This window comes from Protomyctophum bolini (genome assembly GCF_963924005.1).
Source record: "Protomyctophum bolini genome assembly, chromosome: 3".
NCBI lineage: Eukaryota > Metazoa > Chordata > Actinopteri > Myctophiformes > Myctophidae > Protomyctophum > Protomyctophum bolini.
This window is the reverse complement of record NC_137864.1, coordinates 35,431,759-35,453,625: the sequence shown is the minus strand read 5'-3', so window position 1 is coordinate 35,453,625 and position 21,867 is coordinate 35,431,759. Positions and strand designations below refer to the sequence as shown.

At 41.2% G+C, this 21,867-nt stretch overlaps 2 protein-coding genes across 3 annotated transcripts in view; both read left to right on the top strand.

The window, feature by feature from the left end:
- LOC308312959 (testis-expressed protein 2-like) overlaps positions 1-12,501 on the top strand; it is a 37,800-nt gene extending 25,299 nt beyond the window's left edge. Inside the window, exons 8-13 of the mRNA XM_080759783.1 lie at positions 282-381; positions 5,923-6,049; positions 8,355-8,468; positions 9,229-9,438; positions 9,760-9,880; positions 10,013-12,501. Coding sequence (XP_080615909.1) covers positions 282-381; positions 5,923-6,049; positions 8,355-8,468; positions 9,229-9,438; positions 9,760-9,880; positions 10,013-10,165 — 825 coding nt within the window. The 3' untranslated portion in view covers positions 10,166-12,501. The remainder of the gene's footprint in view (positions 1-281; positions 382-5,922; positions 6,050-8,354; positions 8,469-9,228; positions 9,439-9,759; positions 9,881-10,012) is intronic.
- Positions 12,502-15,007: 2,506 nt separating this feature from the next.
- card14 (caspase recruitment domain family, member 14) overlaps positions 15,008-21,867 on the top strand; it is a 16,680-nt gene continuing 9,820 nt past the window's right edge. Inside the window, exons 1-6 of one of the 2 annotated variants that reach the window (XM_080760150.1) lie at positions 15,008-15,553; positions 18,201-18,338; positions 18,445-18,770; positions 19,198-19,356; positions 20,706-20,825; positions 21,492-21,617. In XM_080760150.1, coding sequence (XP_080616276.1) covers positions 15,331-15,553; positions 18,201-18,338; positions 18,445-18,770; positions 19,198-19,356; positions 20,706-20,825; positions 21,492-21,617 — 1,092 coding nt within the window. In that variant the 5' untranslated portion in view covers positions 15,008-15,330. The remainder of the gene's footprint in view (positions 15,554-18,200; positions 18,339-18,444; positions 18,771-19,197; positions 19,357-20,705; positions 20,826-21,491; positions 21,618-21,867) is intronic. The other variant, XM_080760151.1, reaches the window with a different exon arrangement.

Sequence of the window (21,867 nt, the reverse complement as noted above, 5' to 3'; positions counted from 1 at the left end):
GTCGCACCTGAAAATGTATTGTGTTTAATAAAGAACTGGAGAAAAGGGGAGACCCTAACAGAGTATTACTGAACAAACACTGTGTGTGTGTGTGTGTGTGTGTGTGTGTGTGTGTGTGTGTGTGTGTGTGTGTGTGTGTGTGTGTGTGTGTGTGTGTGTGTGTGTGTGTGTGTGTGTGTGTGTGTGTGTGCGTGTGCGTGTGCGTGTGTGTGTGTGTATCTATCTATCTATCTGTATAGTATAATTGATAAGCTGTGTGTTTGTATTCTCATCTCTCCCAGCTGCCTTATTTCATGAATGAGCTGAAGCTAACAGAGCTGGACATGGGTGTGGCCACTCCCAGGATCCTTGGAGCATCCAAACCTTCTATAGACCACCAGGGTAAGACCCCCCACCCCTCCACACACACACACACAATTATATTGCATAAGAAAGACGCTTATCTATTGACATTATAGCAGGAGTCTGCAAGTCAGTTGCAAAATACAATGGCTAATTTAGAAGCTGGAACATACATCAAACCATCGTATACAATAATCACTAGATTTCTATAAATAAATAAATGCTATGCTAAATCAAGAGGTGTGCTTTAACTACTGATATAAATGTGTGTGTAATGGCTTGTGTAATCATGTTGGGCATGCTCCACGTGACACGTGGAGGGTCTTTACACTGTAGTGAATGACAAGAACAGTTTATCTGGAGACTAGTGACAGTCCTACTCCTTTTTGAACAAGAGCTCTTTCAGGGTTCAAGGTCGGTGAGAAAAGATGTATTGTATAAGTGAAACACATTTTGAAAGTCTGAAGGAAGGTCTGAAGAGGAAACTTTATTGACCCATCACAGATTTACAGGTGTAAAAAAAGAGAGAACAAACATTCTAAACAAGCACCTGCTCTTATCGGGACTTATTGACTTGGAAGTGTTTCATTATTAAAGTAACCAATATGAGTTAATGTAAAAGGATAGATTTTGCTAATGTATTAGAGTTTTTGAAGTAGGAGAGCAATTTGTGTCTGAACACTATAATGTTATCAGTGAATTGACAACAGGAGGCTCTGTAATGAATATAAATACAGCTCTTATCTTTTTCAGCCGTTTCCTGTGGTTCTGGCTTTTGTAATTTGCTCTGGTGTTTGTTGTACGGAGATCTCTTAACTATAGCCACTGACGTCACACTATTGACATTAATGCACTTCGTTGATTTCTCGTGTGTGTGTGTGTGTGTGTGTAGTGCTTCTTCTTTGCCTCTTATCAGACAAATTAAGCTACGGTAGTGAAAGTCAAACGATTGATCCGTCTGTTTCAAAAGGCTCACCCTTGCACACACAATCCCTTTAAACATTTTAAAACAGATTTGCATGCTCAAGAATCCTGTTTCACACATAGACCCATATACAATGCATACACACAGTGTTTACTGTAGCTAGGCTACACCCACCCAGGCACATATACACACGTACTACATACACATACAGTACACGTATGTGCACAAAAGTCCAAAGTGCATTGACCTTCTGCTGGTCAGTGACGGAAGTAGCAGAGTGTCTCATGACTGTTTTCTCCCAAGCGAGCCTCTTTGCTGTGACTAATACGATTGCAATTCTGACAGTGCTTGTGTATTGGCTGGCTCCTTAAACTTCATAATGGAGAACACTAGCACTAGTGATTGCAGATTGAAATATACAATTGAAACGTCGGTGACGGATTGTGCCAGACGTAGATGCTAACAGTGCTAACAACAGGCTACAATGCTGAAAGTAAACAACATAGCTTGACAACGGGACAGCAGTGGATGTTGGGAAGGTTAATAACTATTCTGACACATGGTGTGTGTCATTTTGCATTGTAATGGTTCTTGGCTTCAGTGATATTTAGATCTCAGAGCGTGTTAACAACTGCAGAATGTCACTTTCTTTATAGCTCCAGAATATTGAATAAATGTAGCCTGTACATTTTTGATTAGCACACAGTGTTTGATGAAACTGTTGTGTTGTGAACTCTGGTCCAAGAACCTTGGCTGTTGTCTGTCCTGCCATCGAGCCTGTCGGAGTTGGATTTCTGTAAGCAGGAACTGACACGGATACAAAATTTGATTGACTTAACCAAAGTGAATAGCTATAGATGACTTTGCCCTACAGTCTCAGCCAGGTTACATTACCATTGCTTCATATCCTCATTCCAGCTAAGAAAAAACATTGGATAACTTTAGTTCCGTGTTCCGTCTCTGATCCATATTCTGCTAGGCTTGAGGTGGTTCTTCGCAGCAGAGCTTGGGTCTTGTTGGTTTTGTTATAGGAAACTTCCACCAGCAGGATCAGTGTGCTTATACTTTGAGACGCAGGCCTGTGTCCTCCTCCAGGCAGCTCAGGTTCTCTGCTGCACCCTGCCTCGCCCCTTCCCGGAACGATGCTGCTGTTGGCTGAGCACCACTGATCGATAAACCTCTCTGGCTGGGTCTGAGTGTGTTCGCGAGCACAAGTGTGCAAATGATTGCTTGTACATGATTGTATGGATGGTTGTTTATTTTATTTTTTATTTTTTATTTATGCCCGCATGCTTATTCTTTTGCTTGTGTTGTTTGGAGCACACTGCCCTCAGTGCCCTGCCAGAATTCACCATGCGCACTCCTCTGACTCCTCACCACCTTCACCCCAATTAAGGCAGCACTGCCCTGATATGCCATCGGACACCAGGGCTCCTCTCTCTTTCCTCTCCTCCCACTAGCAGAGTGCCATTCAAGCCTCCAAGAAAGCCCAGCTGAGCCACACACAACCTTATTATCCTCCACTCACTCCCTCCAGGCCCAGCAGGGCTGGAAATTACCCGTTAGGTTCCAGAGAGATGCAGCATCTTCACTCTTTGGCTTAATTTATATATACTCAATCACACACAGCAGTATCCTTAACAACGGAGTGCGCTGTTAGCTGTGAAATTAGTTAATTTGGCGTGCAACATTAGCCTGGTTAACCACTCCCCCTTAAAGTGTAAATGTTTTCAAGGGAGAGTGGTTAGTGCAACACTGCGATAAATTATGGTTTACTCCAGTGGTTCTCGACACGTTGTGAGCTTGTAGATCAGCTATTTTAACTATTTTAAAAGGTTTATTTAAATAGTAAAAAATGGCAAATAAGTTTAGGGATAAGGGTTAAGACAAATATGAGTTGAGCTTCACAATGTTTTTTCAGTCAAATGTCGCTGTAATGCAACCCCATAGACAAGAACATAAGTTGGACGTGCCTGTCAAAATGTAGACATTTTATGTTATTTTGCAACATAGCAACTTGTCCAAGGGTTATATCAGTAGCAGTCAGTCAAAAAGACGTTGTGTGTCATGTAAATATTATTTTCTTGGTGACTGTCTCGCTTCATGTTTATTTTAGTTTTATTCATAATGGCTCGTATTATTTAAAATGATGTTAAGTTTAATTTGCAGTATTCCACTTATTTGTACAGTAGGCACCTTCATAGTCATAGTTGTGCTTTGATGGCCTGGGCCGTGGCTCAGCAGTCCAGGCACCTTGGCTGGTAATCCAGTCTGGCAGTGTGCCGCGGGTTCGACTCCCGATCCCGACGGCCTTTACGGCATGTCACCCCCCATCTCTCTCCCCCATTTTCTGTCAGCCTACTGTCTGTCCCTCCATAAAAATATAAAATAAAAGGCGAAAGCCACAAAAAAATACATAAAAACAATAATTGTGCTCTGATTATCCATGAGACAACACACAGCACAACCCAGCGTGCGTGCGTGCGTGCGTGCGTGCGTGCGTGCTTGCTTGCGTGCATACTGTACAGATGTGTGCTATAACCGAGCCAAACGGAAAACGTGCTGATGGAAACTCTGCCACCAGTCCTTCCTTCTTCCTCTATGTCTATTCAGCACAGTATCCTGTCCTGCACCAACTGCCAGCCTTCACTGCCCTCCAGTGGTTTAGAGCAGTGGTTCCCAAACCTTTCAGGTCGAGACCCAAAAAAAGACATTAGATGTTTGCCTAGTGAAATTAGCATAATTGACGATATGCACAAGGCTGCCATCTTGCCAGCAAGGTGCTAAGTGCCAACTTGGTGCAACTTCCCATAGACAGCCCATTCATCCAAACAGAAAAGTCCCATCTAAATGTATTAAATAATGTCAAACTCACCAACATTGCAGCTGTAGGGAAAGCTTGAATTATCCTCTTTCTATCTGAATGTGTTTGTTTAATAAAAATCAACTGTAGTCATGTTATGACTATGAGCTACTCCCTGCCAAGAAATTCCTTGCATATGATTTTTGTCTATAAGTGCTGGCATTTAGAAGTGCTCGTTGACTATCACTCAACAGCCCATGCCCATTCAAAACAGGTGGTACCTGTTTTGAATTTGCAAATTTGTACTGATAATGAGTGCTTCCAAACTCTGAAAAAATCATCTGCAAGGAATTAGCTGACAGGATTTTTTATGAAACAAACACTTTGCAGATAGTAAGAGGATAATTCAAGCTTTTCATACTGCTGCAATGTTGGTGAGTTTGACGTTATTTAATACAATTAGATGGGACTTTTCTGTTTGGATGAATGAGCTGTCTATGGGAAGTTGCAACTAGTTAGCACCTTGCTGGCAAGATGACAGCCGTGTGCATATCGTCAATAGCTATTATTATTTAAAAGATTTTCCAAAAATGTATAATAAATATAATAATAATAGTCAAAAAACTTCTAAAATGTAATTTCAGAAATGAATCAAAAGACAATCCACAAATGTATGAAGAAATTGTGAATATAGAAAGCTAAATGTTGTCTATACTACCTTTTAAGCTTGTAGATCGGTTATTTTCACTATTAAATTAGGCGTAAGTGGTTCATTCATAATATATTTATTTTTCTAAGTTTGGGTCCCGGGGAGACATGCAGCATGTTAGCACATGCTGCATGTAACAATATAATATGGGCGAGAGAGAGGCCATTGTCAGAGAGGCTAGTTCCAAACAACTGACACAAGACTTCTTTGGTGGGATTAGTGCAAACCATTAAAGCAGGTTTGGTAGATAGAGAAACCATGTTTATGCATGCAGTCTCCCCTGCTGATATCAAAAGAGAGCCCCTGTTTCTCCTTCATTTTAAGGCCTGTGTGATCTCTCTCTCTCTCTCTCTCTCTCTCTCTCTCTCTCTCTCTCTCTCCCCCCAACCCCCCCTGGTTTGGCCCTCTTCTTTTTTTCCCCAAGATATAAGCAGATGGATCAACCAGGTAAAACCTATCAGTGGCTCTTTATCTTAGACGCTCTAGGGAAAAAGAGAGCGAGAGATTGACAGCCAGGTGACCTAAAATGCTCTATCGATGGCTGAAGGCGATCTCAGTTTAACGCTTGAGATCTGAAGTCTCAGTCCGAAGCTGTTATATTTACTGTAGTTCCATTCAAATGCTTCCACTGCCTATATTCAACATACAGTACATGCAGTAACAATAATTCTATACGGCACAGTTACTCTTTTCTGCACATGAGCTGTCTCCAGCTCTAATTACCTGTCTCTCCGGCCATTCGTTCAGTACACAGGATCCCCTTATTCTCCTTCTGGAAGTGGTTTATTTCCACCTACCCATCGTCCTTGGCTACTTGACTAAATTATTAAGAAAAGGTTTTATCTTCATTTCCTCAGCTACATACTGTAACATAACCAAGTACACTAGTATATTTATTGCCATTGAACTGCAGCTCTGGACTGTTAACCGTAATTGCAAGTGGATGTGTGTGCATGTTGGTCATCAAAGAATTTAATTATATTTAATTGTTGCAATTTATTTTACATTGCTGCCTTTAGGAAATGGTGTGAAGCTGATACTAAAAGTTATTCACCCATGCCTTTTGTGCATGGGTGCATGCGTGCATGTGTGTACACATTACACACTCAATCTGAGTGTTTTCTCTCCTCGTGCATCGGTCAGGTCTGTGGTTTGACCTGGAGATGTCCTTCAGCGGCTCCTTCCTGATGACGTTGGAGACCAAGATGAACCTGATTCGCCTGGGCAAGGAGGGAGAGAGCCTGCGCATAGGAGACACCGGCAAAGACGGGTAAGATGATGATTTACACTTTTAAGGCATCTTATCCAGAACGAGTGGAAGATCAGACTAAACGGCATGAACCATACTCAACTAAACAACTGTTTCTAAAACTAGACAAGTTTCAAGATCGGAGCTCGTAGATCAAGGTTGTAGATATGCTATTTTCGGCGAACGACACCGACTTGCAACAGAGTATAAATTAAGCAATTCAGGGCAAGCTTTCATCTAAATGGAGCACCGAGAAAGCACTGCTACAAAGTAACTCGACATCAAACCAGCATCTGTCTCAACAAACAAGCAAACGGCAGCATGCATACATACAAATAACGTAGAGTGCATCTGTGAACAAGTAAACAACAAACATCTGGATAACATAACTAGCATCTATCTGATTAGATAGGCACAGATACAATGAAATAAGAAGTGCTAGGGGGTGAGGTGAAGTGGGCCTGCAGTCCTGACTGACAGAGGGGGGTGTCACAGGGACAAGAGTGACTGGACACATGCCCTGTGTTTTCTGATGCCAGAGCGGGATCATTATGTGCGGAGAAGATCATTCTCTACTGTATCACTACCTAATTCTTTTTTTTAAGCTGTTGTTCTCTGTTAACACCTATTCGATGTATTTTCCATTTCTCACTATCACTCTCTCTCTCTTTCACCATCTCTCACCCTATCTCTCTGTCTCTCTCTATCTCTCTCACCTCTCTCTCTGTCTCCCTCTATCGCTCTCTCACCTCTCTCTCTTTCACCCTCTCTCTCTCTCTCTCTCTCTCTCTCTCTCTCTCTCTCTCTCTCTCTCTCTCTCTCTCTCTCACCTCTCTCTTGCTCTTTCTCCCCCTCTCTGTGTGTCTTCTGTGCTCTTCCTCTATGCCCCCTGGAATCTACCTTAACATGGATGTCAATTGGATCCATGTCCGTCATTGGTAAGTGGTGCCTGACCAGTGTGACCACACATATTCACTTTCTTTTTCATTTCAATCTATCCCATCTTTTCATTTTCAGGCTGCTTTACTGCAGATGTTCATTTGCACCAACATGTGATTCTTACATAGTGTACATTGTCTGGTCAGCATCCAGTTCTCTCTCTCTCTCTCTCTCTCTCTCTCTCTCTCTCTCTCTCTCTCTCGGTGTGTGTGTGATTGACATCAACAACATCCACCGTTCACTACTTGCATTATACTATAACGATAAATATATTGTTCACCATCGTCTTTGTTGTATCTTTAATACTTATCGTTAGGTTCTATTGCTTGGTGTAGTTTGTGTCGTCATGTGACCTACATACAGTACCTGTATATCAAGGGTTCCCAAACCTTTTCCCATGCCAAGGACCCTGAATAGCATGGCCTCTGGCCATGGCCTCTGCCTGCGGAATTGAATTAAATAAGAAATGAAATTTGTGAAAATACCATATAAGTCACATATTACGACATTGTGAATTTAAATCAAATCTTAATCTATAGCTACATTTTATGCTAAAAATAAAATAACATCCTCTCCTTTCCAGTTGGCTCTCCTGCATGGTGACCCGTTGAAAATGACTGACCTATAATACTATAGTTCAGTTCAGTAACGAGTGGAGGGTGTTAAAGGTCAGCGTCATGGTTATGGGTTCAGGAATGCATATACTATACTGTAGGTCAATCAAATGATCTTGCACTGTGTACGCGCATGCATGAATGTGTTTATGACCCGATATCACAAGAATATTGGGTCAAAGTTATGCCTCGTCTTCGTATGTCTGCAGTGTTCCATTTCTTTCTACGAGCTATATCCATAGAAAATACTGTCTAGTGTGTGCTCTGTCTCTGTCTGTGCTCATGTGGCTCTTGTAGACTGAGAAAGAACTCTCGTGAAAACAATGAAAGTTCTTATAGAGCGACACATGCATGTCTGTGAGTGTCTGCACGCCTGTGCATGAGTGTTTCACACTGATTGTCTGTCTGTCCATACATTATCATTATGTGTGGAACGTATAGGCAGTGGTTTTCAAACCTTTCGTCCCCAAGGCACACCAAGGTGCAAGTCAAAATCTCAAGGCACACCCTGTATTTATTCCCATGACGAATAGCCTCAGTAACACATGTATAACTCTTTTTCACTCTGTAAACTTATTTAGTAATGTTAAATAAAAAGTTTAATCAATCAAATCTAAAAAACGACACACCTGGACTCGCCACTGTGCCTCGACACACCGTTTGAGAGCCACTGCTCTACAGGGCAGTTGTCTCGACTGGACTCTGAGAACTCTGAGTAGAGTAGGCGGACTTGCCTGCTGGTCTGTAACATGGTTCCGTGCGTGTGCTTCCAGGTACAGGCCACGGACTTACTGCCTGGCTGACAGCGACGAGGAGTCTTCTAGTGCGGGTTCGTCCGACGAAGAGGACACCTTGGAGCTGACTGCGGACTCCTCGGGAGCAGAAGGGTGAGAATGGGAGCGCTCGATCAAAATCCTTTCACTACATTGCACCAAATTGTAGGGATGTGATTGAGAGAGTCTGATCTTTTCAGCTGTTTTCTGGTTCTATTTACACATGTTAGGTCATTTGTAAATATATCAGATGAGATATGTACGTCTGAAGTGAATAAATGTTGGGTCAGGGTCACATGCTAGCGGAGTTTGTCAACAGTACTCATGCATGCTTTTTATATCTCCCTTTTATATCTCCCTACATGCTTTTCTCTTTGCCAAAGTGTAAGCGTGCAGCATCAAATTAATCAAATGTTGTTTGGCGAAAACGGAAAACATGTGCAATGGGTCCGGCTCATGCACAATTAGTCATTCATTCATTATTTCACACCCTCCACTTAAAGTTGTTTATCCCAAAAGTGGTTTGGTGACTTTCCCCACAATGTACATACTAGTGCAAAATATGTTTTCAGTAAAACTCCCAACAGATTCTTGAGCAGATGACAGTTCATATGGCAGACACATGACAGTATATCAATTTGTTTATGAACTCATTCAATATATCAGGTCAGAGCATTGGGTATACAATCCTGCAAAAAAACAACAACTAACTAACTAAATGAAACAGAAAATCCTTTACAAGAAAATATTTAAGACCGGCAACAGGTCCATATATACATAATTACATATATATATTATGTAACAATAATGCATTCCCAGAATAGAGATGCCAGGTTTAAACTAAGTGCTTAACGTTTTTCTTGATGTACTGTAGCTTGGTAGGGGGACACAAACAGGGCAAGATCATGCGCTTTGTGGACAAGATTGCAAAGTCCAAGTACTTCCAGAAGGCCACAGAGACGGAGTTCATCAAGAAGAAGATGGAGGAGGTGTCCAACACTCCCCTCCTGCTCACCGTGGAGGTCCAGGAACTCCAAGGAACACTAGCTGTTAACATCCCTCCTCCTCCCACTGACAGGATATGGTATGATGTCATATTTATTTTCTTTTTTGTATTCTCGCACGGGCGGCGGTGTTCGCAAGACATGGCCAAAGTATTTTTGGGGGTCTCCAGCCAAAAAGGTGGAGAGAACACGCCCACAGCGTCCCTGGCGGGAATCAAACCCATCAATCAAGTGTATCAAATCTGCCATAATTGCTATTTGTCATTTGAGTGCCATATGTATTGCACGGCTCTGCCCTCTGCTGGTGACTGAGCATATTGTTTTTAGGTATTTTTGTTCAACTATGGGAATGGGGTATTCCCATAACGTTGATTCCCTCTTGAGCCCTGTCTTTGTTGCAGGTACGGCTTCAGAACTCCACCACACCTGGTGCTGAAAGCCCGACCTAAACTGGGAGAAAGAGAGGTCACTCTGGCTCACGTTACAGACTGGATAGAGAAAAAGCTGTTTGAGGAGTTCCAGGTATGGATTGATGTTTTTCATTTCCCCTTCTTTTGTGTCAATACAACAAAGTACTGTATGTTATCAGGAGTTACACATTTGTTGAAAACCAAATCACCTTACAACAACCTTGTCCTCTCTCTGCTGTGTTAGAATATCTTTGTGATGCCAAACATGGACGATGTGTGGCTGACTGTCATGCATTCTGCCATGGACCCTCGTACTTCTGGCGGACCCCTGGCCCACTCCCCCGCAGAATCGGAGCCTTTCCAACATGACAGGGCGGGCCCCACCAGTCAGCCATGAAGAGTTGTTTACAGTATTTCACGGTGCTCCTGAAGTCTAAAAATAGCAAACAGGGGGTAATCCATGGGGGGCTGATCTACTACTACACACAGCCTTCCTCTATAACAGCACATTCCCATAGGGGGTATCTCACCTGCCATAAAGAAGACCACCTACATTTAGAACGAGCCAGACAGAGTTCCACTGCCCAAGGAAACACTAAAGACAACCTGTGACCCTCTGTACTTTTATATCATTGGGAGATGAAGAGATTTATCTTTGAAGGATTCATATAACGGTAACGACCTATTAAATAGGGAGTCGCTTGTGGAGCGGGGAGCTCCATTTTCGGTGACGAGCGGCTTATCAGAGGAATGTATGGCGATTTATGAATTGTCGTGTCCTTTGAACACATTTCTAATGAAAGCATTCACCAGATATACCTTATAAGGCTACAGATGTGATTTCTGCATATAGAGCACAATAAGAGAGGAGTGGAAATGACATGGCACGTAGACTGACATGAGTAGTCTTAAATGATGGATGGATATTCCATACACTGTGGTTACAGAATGCTGTGTGGATATTGTAGTCCATTTTAGTATAGAAAAACTATTAGTGAAGGCTCTGGTAACATGTTGAAATTGGCGGTATTCAACAGTGAAGGTTTATACTACAGTATGTCTATAATGAGCTAGTTTACCTTTTTTAAGTGTAATGGAAGTGAGTGGACATCTCAGATACTTGATATTATTATTGTTATTTTGTGTTCATGCCTGCAAGTACAATTTGTGTTTATGTTGGTATGTGCAGCCTTTGATGAGAAGTATTCATTTGTGCTGTGACCACACGCTCTCAAGTCCCTGACAAGCCAATAAGACCCCATTTTATATGACTCAGTTTCTACATGAATCTGTACAATAGTTCCAAGAGAATGTCTACTTTTTCTCTCTCCAAACCTCAGAAAGCCAATGCTAAAAGCTTCTTGAATTCACAGATGCCTGTGTAAAAATGCCATGATAATTACAAGGTCCATTATAAGTACATGGACATAATAAGTGCAATGATAAAGTTTGATTTTGTAAAGACAATGTTTGAAAATAAATATGTATAAGGCATCTTAACACGTATATCGAATGTATATGGATGGATGTATATTTTTTTGGGGGTGGGGGTTCATCTTTTTATTAAATCCTTTTTTGTGTGGGAGATTTATTGCTTTATTTAGAAAGGAAAGTGCAGAGACGAGAAGGCAAGGGCAGAGAGAGGAGACATGGCAGAGAAAGGAGCATGTGGTCAGTGCACTAACTGGGTGTAAAGACAATATGAAAACCTTTTGTTAACCAATAATAAGATATTTTCATTGTGATATGCAAATGCAATTTGAGAATTAATTTTTGCTTCATATTAGGTTCATGGTCTTGAAAAACACTATCAAATGCCGATGTGCCGTTCAGTCATTGATTGATTTGTTTTGTGATTTACTTTAAGCCTGCAGGCAATGTATCTTTATGGTAGGGATGCCACCGATTAATCGATTTTCCGATTAATCGTCGGGGTCTCGATTTTAATATTTCATAATCGAAAATCGGGTTTCTTTTTTTTAATAGACAAAATATAGGCTAATAAGTAAGGCTGCATGATATATCGAACATGTACCTTCATCAAAGTGGATAATATAAGTATAAATCAAGTTGAGCAAAGCCACTCTTCTGTCTCTAACAGACACAGTTAACGATTGCTTGTTAAGTGCCTGCCAGACAGACAATCAGATGAAATGAAGGCAGTTGTAGAGTAGAGTGTAGACTAGTGAACTGAACGTTTTCTGTTTATATCAAGTACTTCATACCAGCCCCTTATGAAACTACTTCTCCCCAAATCCAAATGGATTTCATTTTCCATCCTGAATGGCAGTAACTAGCATACAATGAGAACTGAGAAGATCTCCACATGCCCCGCCCCCTATATGGTACAGTACAGAGTACTTATTAATGTATAGTATGTTCATTGCCAAAAACATATATAGCCTATAAACTGGTTGTTTCTCAGAATAGCTTTATAACTGTATTGTTACTTGTTATCCTCACCACAGACTGGATTTATCTATCTCTTACATTTACTTTACTTACATTTGTGATATTTGATTTGTTTTCATGAATTCCTACCTTTTGTTGATTCATCCACTTTTTCTTAAAAGGCACTGTAACAAACTCTTGATTTATTTCCATGCAAACTTTTCTTTTCTGTTCGAAGTATTAGTTGTGTTCAACTATGTCAGAGTTGGGTAAGGTTTTTGTTTGTCTGTTTCTCTAGTGTAAACGGGAATAAGAAGTTCATGTATAAAGCCCATGCCATCATTTGGTGTTTTCTGAAGTGTCCGTTTTGTTATATTGGCATGTACGTATAAGGCCAAATTGAGTGATTGTGGGTATCTGCCTCTTGTCAATATGGAAAAGTAAAATTATGTAAATTAAACCCTTTATACTATTACAGATGTTTATTTTCAGGCCATTTTCTTCTCATTCGGGGGTAAAATTCTGTTATGAATTTTGTATTGTGAATTGTAATGCAAATAATTATGGGCTATAGCCCACGGTCCAAAATGATGATCCGCAATTTCCGCAATTCCGCAATTACCATTTCCGCAATTTCTGCAATTTCCATTTCCGCAATTATACGATTTCCGCAATTTTTCCGCAATTTCGAATTTCCGCAATTTCCATTTCCGCAATGTTTCTCATCCTCCGCAACATTCCGCAATTTGCTAATGTTTCTCATCCTCCGCAACACTAAATTTTTCAAAAAACATGGGCTTTAACCCATCGTTTTTTTCATTTTTTCATTTTTTTCAAATCCTCAAAAATGATGAAAAACGCCTGGGAACCCCTGGAAATGCTTTGGCCATGTCTCGCGATAGGTGTAGAGTGGAAAAAAGCACACCCGTGTGAAGTGAGGGGCACTCTTATCATCATACATCTCATGAACAACTGAATTTATGTGATCGGTTAGCCGATTTGCTCGTCTACATATGACGTAAATTTTCCCTTCATTGTCAATGGCATTTAATGTTTGTGTTGCCACAAATTTATGTCATATTTGGCGGACATTTTACCTAATTTCTCCTTTCATTGTCAATGACAAATATGAGATGTGTGTGGACAAACGTTATGTCATATTTGAGGCACATAATCACCTAATTTCCCCTTTCATTGAACTGAATTTATGTGATTGGTTAGCCGATTTGCTCGTCTACATACTGTATGACGTACATTTTCCCTTCATTGTCAATGGCATTTAATGTTTGTGTTGGCACAGATTTACGTCACATTTGGCAGACATTTGACCTAATTTCTCCTTTCATTGTCAATGGCAAATATTGAGACGTGTGAGGACAAAAGCTGTATATAGGATGGGGCTAGCGCCCCTCAAAAAGGAGAGGAAAGCCCCTGAAAGTATCTGCAACTCCCGCAATTTCCTTCTTCCCATATTGCGCTGCAACGACACTGGGATGACCCTCCCGAAGGGGGGCGAAATTCTAGTACCTATAATATCTACCCTATAGCTCAGTGTGGTTAGCCACATGTCCAAAAAAGGACAGACTGCAGAGCCCTCAATACACACCCTTTCAACCACCACTGAACTCACAGCTATGTGATAAATTCCCCTAATTCCTGCGGTATTGACTTCACAAGCATGCACGTATCCTATCAGGCATGTCTACACATTAGTTGTGGGCCCTGGGCCAGACACTGTCAGTTTTAAATAAAAGCCCAGGAGTATCTGAAGTCACATGGTTAATGCAATCAATATCATACAAGGAATACATCAGATCATAGTCAGGCCATTCCAAAGTGACATCAGATATTAATTATATCACAAAGAAAGAAAACAACTCGTACCCCGGGCCCTATACCACCTTCAATAATTTCACCATCTATACATCAATGGTTCCTACATCTTTCACTGATCATTGTTGCAATTTATTATATCTTGATCTGATCTTTTGTTTCTTCTTATTCTCCTTTTATGTCCCATTTTGTTAGTCATGCAGTTGAGCAGCTGTCCCAGGAGTCAGGACCCAGGCCACTGCATCAGCATCTGTAGCTGTTCTTACATTATGCTTGCATTTAACAATTACAATGTGTGTGTGTGTGTGTGTGTGTGTGTGTGTGTGTGTGTGTGTGTGTGTGTGTGTGCCAGACATTTTGATGGTCTTTATGAGTCCTACTCTTAGAGTATATATGAGTATAACCTACTCTAAGGTCCTACACCTACAAATCATAGGTCACCTACACACAATTGCTGCTTGAACAAGCTGACAACTCCGAGTCTCCGACCTAGACTGCGTGATTAAGTCCTGCTCGTTCGGTGGACTTTGAACTTCAAATCTCAATATTTGCTCCTGCAGTAGCCTGCCATAGCTGCTCCCTGTTTGCTTATCCATGATTAAGCTAAGCACCTGCCGGACCGGTACAGCCAGGGGAGAGAACTATCTCAGGCTTTCTCAGCTATATAAGCTTTAAAAGTTTATAATAATTAGTAGGCTACCAAATACATTGCTGTGGTTTGACAGACTCCCACAAACTATTAGTTTACTTTGTATGCATGGTGGCCATACGGCCATGCGAAGCGGAGGTTTTTTTGCTGTCAGTGTCACTGTCACTGATTCAGCTTTTCCAAAGTTAAACAAAATAAACAGGTTACTTTTTGGGTGCGGATCGACTGTCTGCGGAGGTAGTGGAAGTGAGAGAAAACAAGAAAGTGCATAATCATTGTAATTACACAGTGTATGGCTAATAATACGACCTGTTTGTTTAGACACATTCATTGCTGCGTTCTGCGTGCACTGCACTTGTATTTCAGGTTTGCTTTTGACGCGGCTGTATAGCAGCAGGGCGTGGAGTCGGAGATGTGCATGATACATGTCACGTGCACATTAATTTGACCCAGCCAGGGCTGCTGAAGTTTGATCTGGGAGAGTAGAGTGCATGGAGTTGCTGTGTCGACTCGGGACAGCATAGCAATGATGTTCAACTTCAGACAGGACAGGAAAGCGCGCAGGTGAATTTGAGCATTTCCTCCTCCGACTATAGCAGTTTCAACAGGATACATTCTCTGAGAGGCCAACAACACACACACACACACACACACACACACACACACACACACACACACACACACACAGAATGTCAGGGGAGTGTGGTCCAGGTGGTCCTGATCTGAAAGAGATGTCCGACTACTCCGAGGAGGACTTATGGCAGCTGATCAACGACAACCGCCACCGGATCTCGCTGAGCGTGCGGCCGTGCAGGCTGATGCCCTACCTGAGGCAAGCCAGGGTGCTGACCGAGGTGGACGAGGACGAGATTCTCTCCAGCCATAACCTCACCAACCGCACCATGAGAACCAGTAAGGAAATAGCCTCCCTCATTTGTAGGTTCTGATTTAGCTGACTCCACGAAAACTGTACGATTTGCAGTCCCTCTGACCTTTTAAGGTGTAGGCTATTTTATCGATTGAGTCACCAACATGTATTTTTAAAAGATTTTCTCATCAATTTAAATGTTCCCTTTAATATGGTGTAAAATTACATGGATTTTATCTTCATATCAGAAATGATCTTGTTTTCTTTCAGTAGACAGACAGTATTTGTCAATTGTTTCATGTCCCCAATGGCCTTCAATGAAAGTGGACTTTAAGATATCACTATTAAAAATGTACAAAAATCCATAAATTATGCCATTCACATATAAATCTATCTGTGCTTTATTGCTGGTCATGTTTAGTTTTTGAATAAATAGATGATTAATCATTAAAATAGCATTATATATAGCTCTGTCCCCCACACTCAACACTGTCACACAAGCCATTCTCCCCTCCATAACAATAATTAACTGGCCCTTTAGTGACATCACCAACAGGAAGTGGCTTTCTACAAGTCTTCTTCTGAAAATGATGTATGTTATTTCAACAATATATCTGATTTCTTAATCTCATGCATGCCATGTGGTCGCCTCTTAATCACCACAGGTAGTATAGTGTCCATCTTGAGTAAAAAATCACAACCCCTGAATAACGGGGTTGACACAACCCCATTGTCATTTTCAACCCTGGTACTATATTATTCTATATAAAAATGCATAAAAATATTAATTGAATGCCTGAGATGGGAAATTATGTTTTTCTGATAGCTAAAGATGTCCTTATTGTGGGGTATTCAAAAAAGTTTAACCTTTCGGTCAAATTTTCCAAAAAATAAAAGGCCAAATCGTACCGGTTTGGCGGTTTCGTGGAATGACTCAGCTGGTAATAAAAATAAAACAGCCTGAAAACGGTAGAAATATTATATTATGTTTTTTCTTAAACAAAACGTTTATTATTATTATTATTATTATTATTATTATTGCGAATTCAGGGGAGGAGAGAAACCATTCTATAGCCTGCCCTAAACTGTTCCAAGACCAGTTCCAATTTGTTCCCTTATCACTTCCAATTTCAGCAGTTTATGCTGTGTGAGTTCTCTCTCCTGGTTAATGAAATTGGTATCCCATCCTGAAAATGTATTTTCAGAAATGACTAGGCATATAGCAACAATGAATGATTATAATAGGCCTACTAATAATAGCATTTGTTTTCTTGTTTTTACATAAATAAACTATGACTGCAGTACACCACCTTTATAGAATAGGCCTACATGAAAACCATTATAAACAGAAAATAAAAGCTTTAGGCAAACAATTACAATAGCCTGCAGTCGTGCCCAAATATTAAAATTGTTCCACATTATTAACAGTTTCCAGATAATCCAAGCATAAACTACTATATCTGAAAGCAGACTTCCACAGGTTCGAAAGTGAATGCATTGATCAGGAATTTGATTTCCATAGTAATAAAGAGGAAGTAATTTAGGGCGAAGCATGCTTGGAAATTCCATAATCAACAACAAGAGGAACGAACAGTGCCTCTTCAACCTTCTTTCTACAGAAGGACAATGGAAAACAAGCCCTCCGAGTTTTTTTAATTATTATATTAAAAATGATATATATCTTTGTCAACATGAAGGTTTATCTTCATGTCAAATGCCAAATATTTGTTCACTGACATCTAAAGCTAATGTGGATATTGATTAAGATTCTAGGTCTGGATTAGAGAGTCTAACTTTGTTTTAGTGCATCTTAACATCCCCCAATGTAAAGTGACTTTTATGGAGGTATCAAAAATGTGTTATACAATCTCTGATTAAGTGTTGTGATACGGAATCATCTGTTGTGTGATCCTAAACAAATTAGAAGTGGTGACTTCAGTTGAATTAGTCATCTGTAAACAAGTGTGAGTTCTATAGAGATAACCACAGAGTTACACTGACACTGATATGAATCGGAGAAGTGGTAGGCTATAAATCTGTATGCTGGGCACACAGATATGTGAGAAAAAAGAAACCCATATCTATGATTACACAGATTAACAGAGATTAAGTACAGTTATAATAATATGATACTGGGATGTGGTGACCCACATCCCAGTATCATGCATATTTCAACAGTTAGGGTATAAACGTTAATATGGTATTTGAAAGTCAAGCCAAGGATGCAGATCCTCCTCTGGTTTGAATCGTAATGGATGGACAGCAATGCTCACTGAGGTCACAGCTATACGGTGACTTGGCGACATACTGTACAGCGACACAACCGCTGCAGGTGTGAGTGTAGTCTGTAGTGTGTGAGTGTAGTGTAAAACACAGCAGCCTCTACGCAGCCATTACTCAGCAACAGTATGTTGCGTGTTGTTTCTGTATCACGGAAATGGAAACAAGCTTCAGCTTTTTTGTGTCTAATCCACGGTAACGGTTTTGAATGGTGACACTGTTGTGATTCTATAAAATGGCCAATAAAGTATTCCTTTCTATTCTATTCTATTTCTAAAGAATATTACTACAGTCAGCTTGAAGATGATGATAGTGTGCTTCATGCTTTGCCCACTTTTCTTACTGCTGAATGAGTGAATGCATTATGTAAGTCAATGTACCTTTGTTCAACTTTGCACTTCTCTTTCCCAGGCTACATGCTGGACCTCCTTGGTACCCAGGGAAGGAATGGCGCTGTGGCCCTATTGGAGGGCCTGATGATCCACTACCCAACCATCTACACCCAGGTCACAGGACGTACACCCAGCACAGAGCCCTCTCAATTCAGCGGTTGGTGGCTTAAAATCAAGGCCATACCCCAATTATATTGGCAATTGGTCTATGCTGGATATGACTTTTTTTTACTAACGTCTTAACTGTGACATTGTGCTTCCAGGCCTAATAAAATACTCTGAGCTGACAGAGTATCTGATTAGGGCAGTAACGGGGATGCAGAAGGAGCTCCAGGAGGCTCGGAATGAGGCCGGTCAACTCTGCGCCCGCTCTGCCTCACTCGAGTCTGAGCTCAGCCAGCTGGTGGAGCAGGAGAAGGAGTGCAGAGACCTCCAGTCCGACTATGAGCGCATGAGGAAACACCTGGCCGCTGCACACCGCGACGTCACCAAGCTGAAAGACGACAAGTGTGACGTGTACGTGCGCTACACGGCGGCCATCGAGGAGAAGTCGGCGGTGAACATCCGCAACCGTGACCTCAGCCTGCAGGTGAGAGTTCACGATGTTGCTCACTATGACTTTGTCCCAAGTGGAAGGTGGCATATGAAGGAAAAGAAGGAAGGCATCAAGGTCTTTCCCATTCTGAAGGCAGCAAATGTTGAAGTTCCATCACATTAATTCCCACTTACGTCGCTAGAAAGTAGAAACCCTGTAGTGGAAGGATAGTGGCTAATCACATCAGGCAGCGAGGATGTTGCCTTCTGTTTGTGATACAGGGCTTTGTTGCAGGAATGATGGTGATATTCGTGACAATAGCCATTTTGTTTCTGTGACAAGTTTATGTCATGCAACATAGCATGTTTGGTTTTGTGACTGAGATACTATATGAGACATTTTGAGATGGACAAGACAGCTGTTTTCCTTTTTTCTATCAGCTATGACAACTCTGCAGTGTTTGTTTTCTATGTGGTGGCAGGTGTATCAGCTCCAAACTGAGCTGCAAAAGGCCGAATCAGAAAGCAACTTCCAGAAGCGACGCTCACTGAGATGTGCCTCTCCTGCTGAGACTCAACAGTTACGGGAGGAAGTCAGCGCACTTCGTCGCCAGTTGCTGGAAGCTGAAACATTCTCCCCGGTGAGAGAGAGAGAGAGAGAGAGAGAGAGGTGGGGTGGGGTGGTGATCATATTATTTTGGCCCTGTTCATCACAAACATTTTGGCCTAGATGCAATACCCATTGACACCAAACAAAAGAACTGTATGCACTCACGACTCACCACTTAAGCCAGGGACAGTGAAGGCGCGATGAGTGGATATCTTCTTTCAACAGGAACAATGAATAGTTCTCTGCCTGCATTTTCTTCAAAACACAGTTTTTGCTACAACCCCTACAGATTCTGTCCAAAACTCACACAAATAGTTATAACTGGAGTCAGTTGATGAACAGGTATTTTTGATATTCCATATGGGATTGGCTATAAGTGGCTTCCAAAGTGATTAAATTTATCAGGGGGGGGAAAGGCAGCTAAACAGCAATACAGTATATAACTGCATTTACATAATTACAGTATACAACAATTAGTGAAGTGTTGATTTGAGAGCAAATTTTAGTCATATTTTAGTCACCTGAAAAAGTTTAACTTTTTGTCTAGTTTTAGTTGACTAAATATCATGAGATTTTAGTTGACTAAATCTACTATATATGTTTCTACTAACATACATTTTTGACAGGGCTTGATGCCATTGAAATGGCTGATTTTCAATTCAGCTGCATGCTGTAGATGAGCTATTATCTGTCTGTCTGTGACACATACAACCAGGATAACTTGTTCTGCTGGATCTCTTCTCCACTAGTCCCTCCCAAACATTTTTGTCTAATTTGTATTTGTTGATGAAATTGTCAGTATATAGAGCGCCGAAGTCCTGATGTCACTCGCTCATCCCCTCGATTCCCCTGGTTCACGGAAGTAATTTCTCTATGGAGAATAACATGGGCTCATCTTAAAATTGTTTCATATAAGCATTGTGGTCCAAAAATAAACAAGCTGTCTCTGCGTTATTGTCAGGGAGGTGTCTCTGTATCGTTTGCGACAGTCAGTCACTCATATATGATACTGTTTCTAGCGAAAACTTTACTAATTCAGTAGCAGTAACATTAGCGTTTTCTCTCAGTCAGTTGATTCTTCATATCCATATAAGTGAAACTGCCTGGATGACAGTTCTTATATGAGGCGATCTAAAACCCCCCTATGGGGATTACAATGCAAATAAAACATACTTAGTACATGTACATACACAGTACAGTACATGTGTATTTGCGCCCTCTACCGATATTGACGTCAAACTTTTGTGCTTTATGTAGTCATAGTTTTAGTCATCATAGCTTAGTTTTTATTTAGTTTTCGTCAGTGAAATAAGGTAGTCGACGAATATTTTTCATCATAGTTTTAGTCAACGAAATCTCCTTGTCTCTGTTTGTCCTCAGGCTCGTGAGGACATCCTGGTCCAGGACCTTGCTGAGGCATTGGACGGCCGGATGGAGCTCGCGGAGCAGCTGAAGTGTTATAGGGACGAGAGCGAACAGCTGCTCAGAGAGAAAGAGGAGGTGTGTGTATTTCCACATCAGTTAGTAATATGAATTAAACACACGCTACAGTGCATGGTGTCACAATCAGTCCTGTTTGTTAGCTAGAATCACTAGATCACTCGAGAATGACTGGGTGGAGTTTCCATGAAAGTCGGAAAAGATTATAATATGTTGCATCCCAAAGTCACAATCGAGGTCAAGGTGTAACTTTCTTTTTTTTAAGAGAATGGTTGAGCGGATTTTCACAAAACGTAGGGGGAATTATCAGGACAGTAGGAGACTATACTCGAATGCTTGTCGCTTTGATTTGCGCCTTCATGTGTTGGTGTGTGTGTGTGTGTGTGTGTGTGTGTGTGTGTGTGTGTGTGTGTGTGTGTGTGTGTGTGTGTGTGTGTTTGTGTGTGTGCACATACCCTGATGTTCTGCTCTTTGTGTTTGTTTATCCTTTTTCATGTGTTTTTATCCTGGTTGTGTGCCATCATGCCCGCCCGAATTTCCCTGTTGGATGACAAGGTTTACCTAGTCTTACACCGTTGCCGCATGCTTGAAATAGCCAATCTACAAAGTCACGATGTGACGTTGTACGTGCAGATCTGCTAGTATGCCGTATTTGATGCGCTTCAATGGCATAAAACGAAGTATAAATCAGGCTGTAATGGCATTTTTTGTTTGGTTTTCTGTTAGATCCTGGAGCAGAAGGAGCGTGTGAGTCTACAGGTGGAGCAGCTGACGTTGGACTGTACCATGTACAAGCAGAAGAGTACCGTGATCCAGGCCCAGATGAGAGAGTTGCAAGCAGAGAGAGACCATGTGAGGAACTAATGACAGTGTCATCGCTAGATCTGTTACCATTAGACCATTAACCCGTTAAAACCGGAAAGCATCTGTATCAACCACTTTAACCATAATTTGAATAGCCAAAGTAAAAAATTACTTTGGCTATTCAAATGAGCAGATTTACAAGCTCATAACACGTCCCTTCGTTTTGTGCTATGAGCTCTGATCATTTTGAAAAATCTTGAACATTTGTGCAAATCTTCAAATTAAGCAAATATGTTTA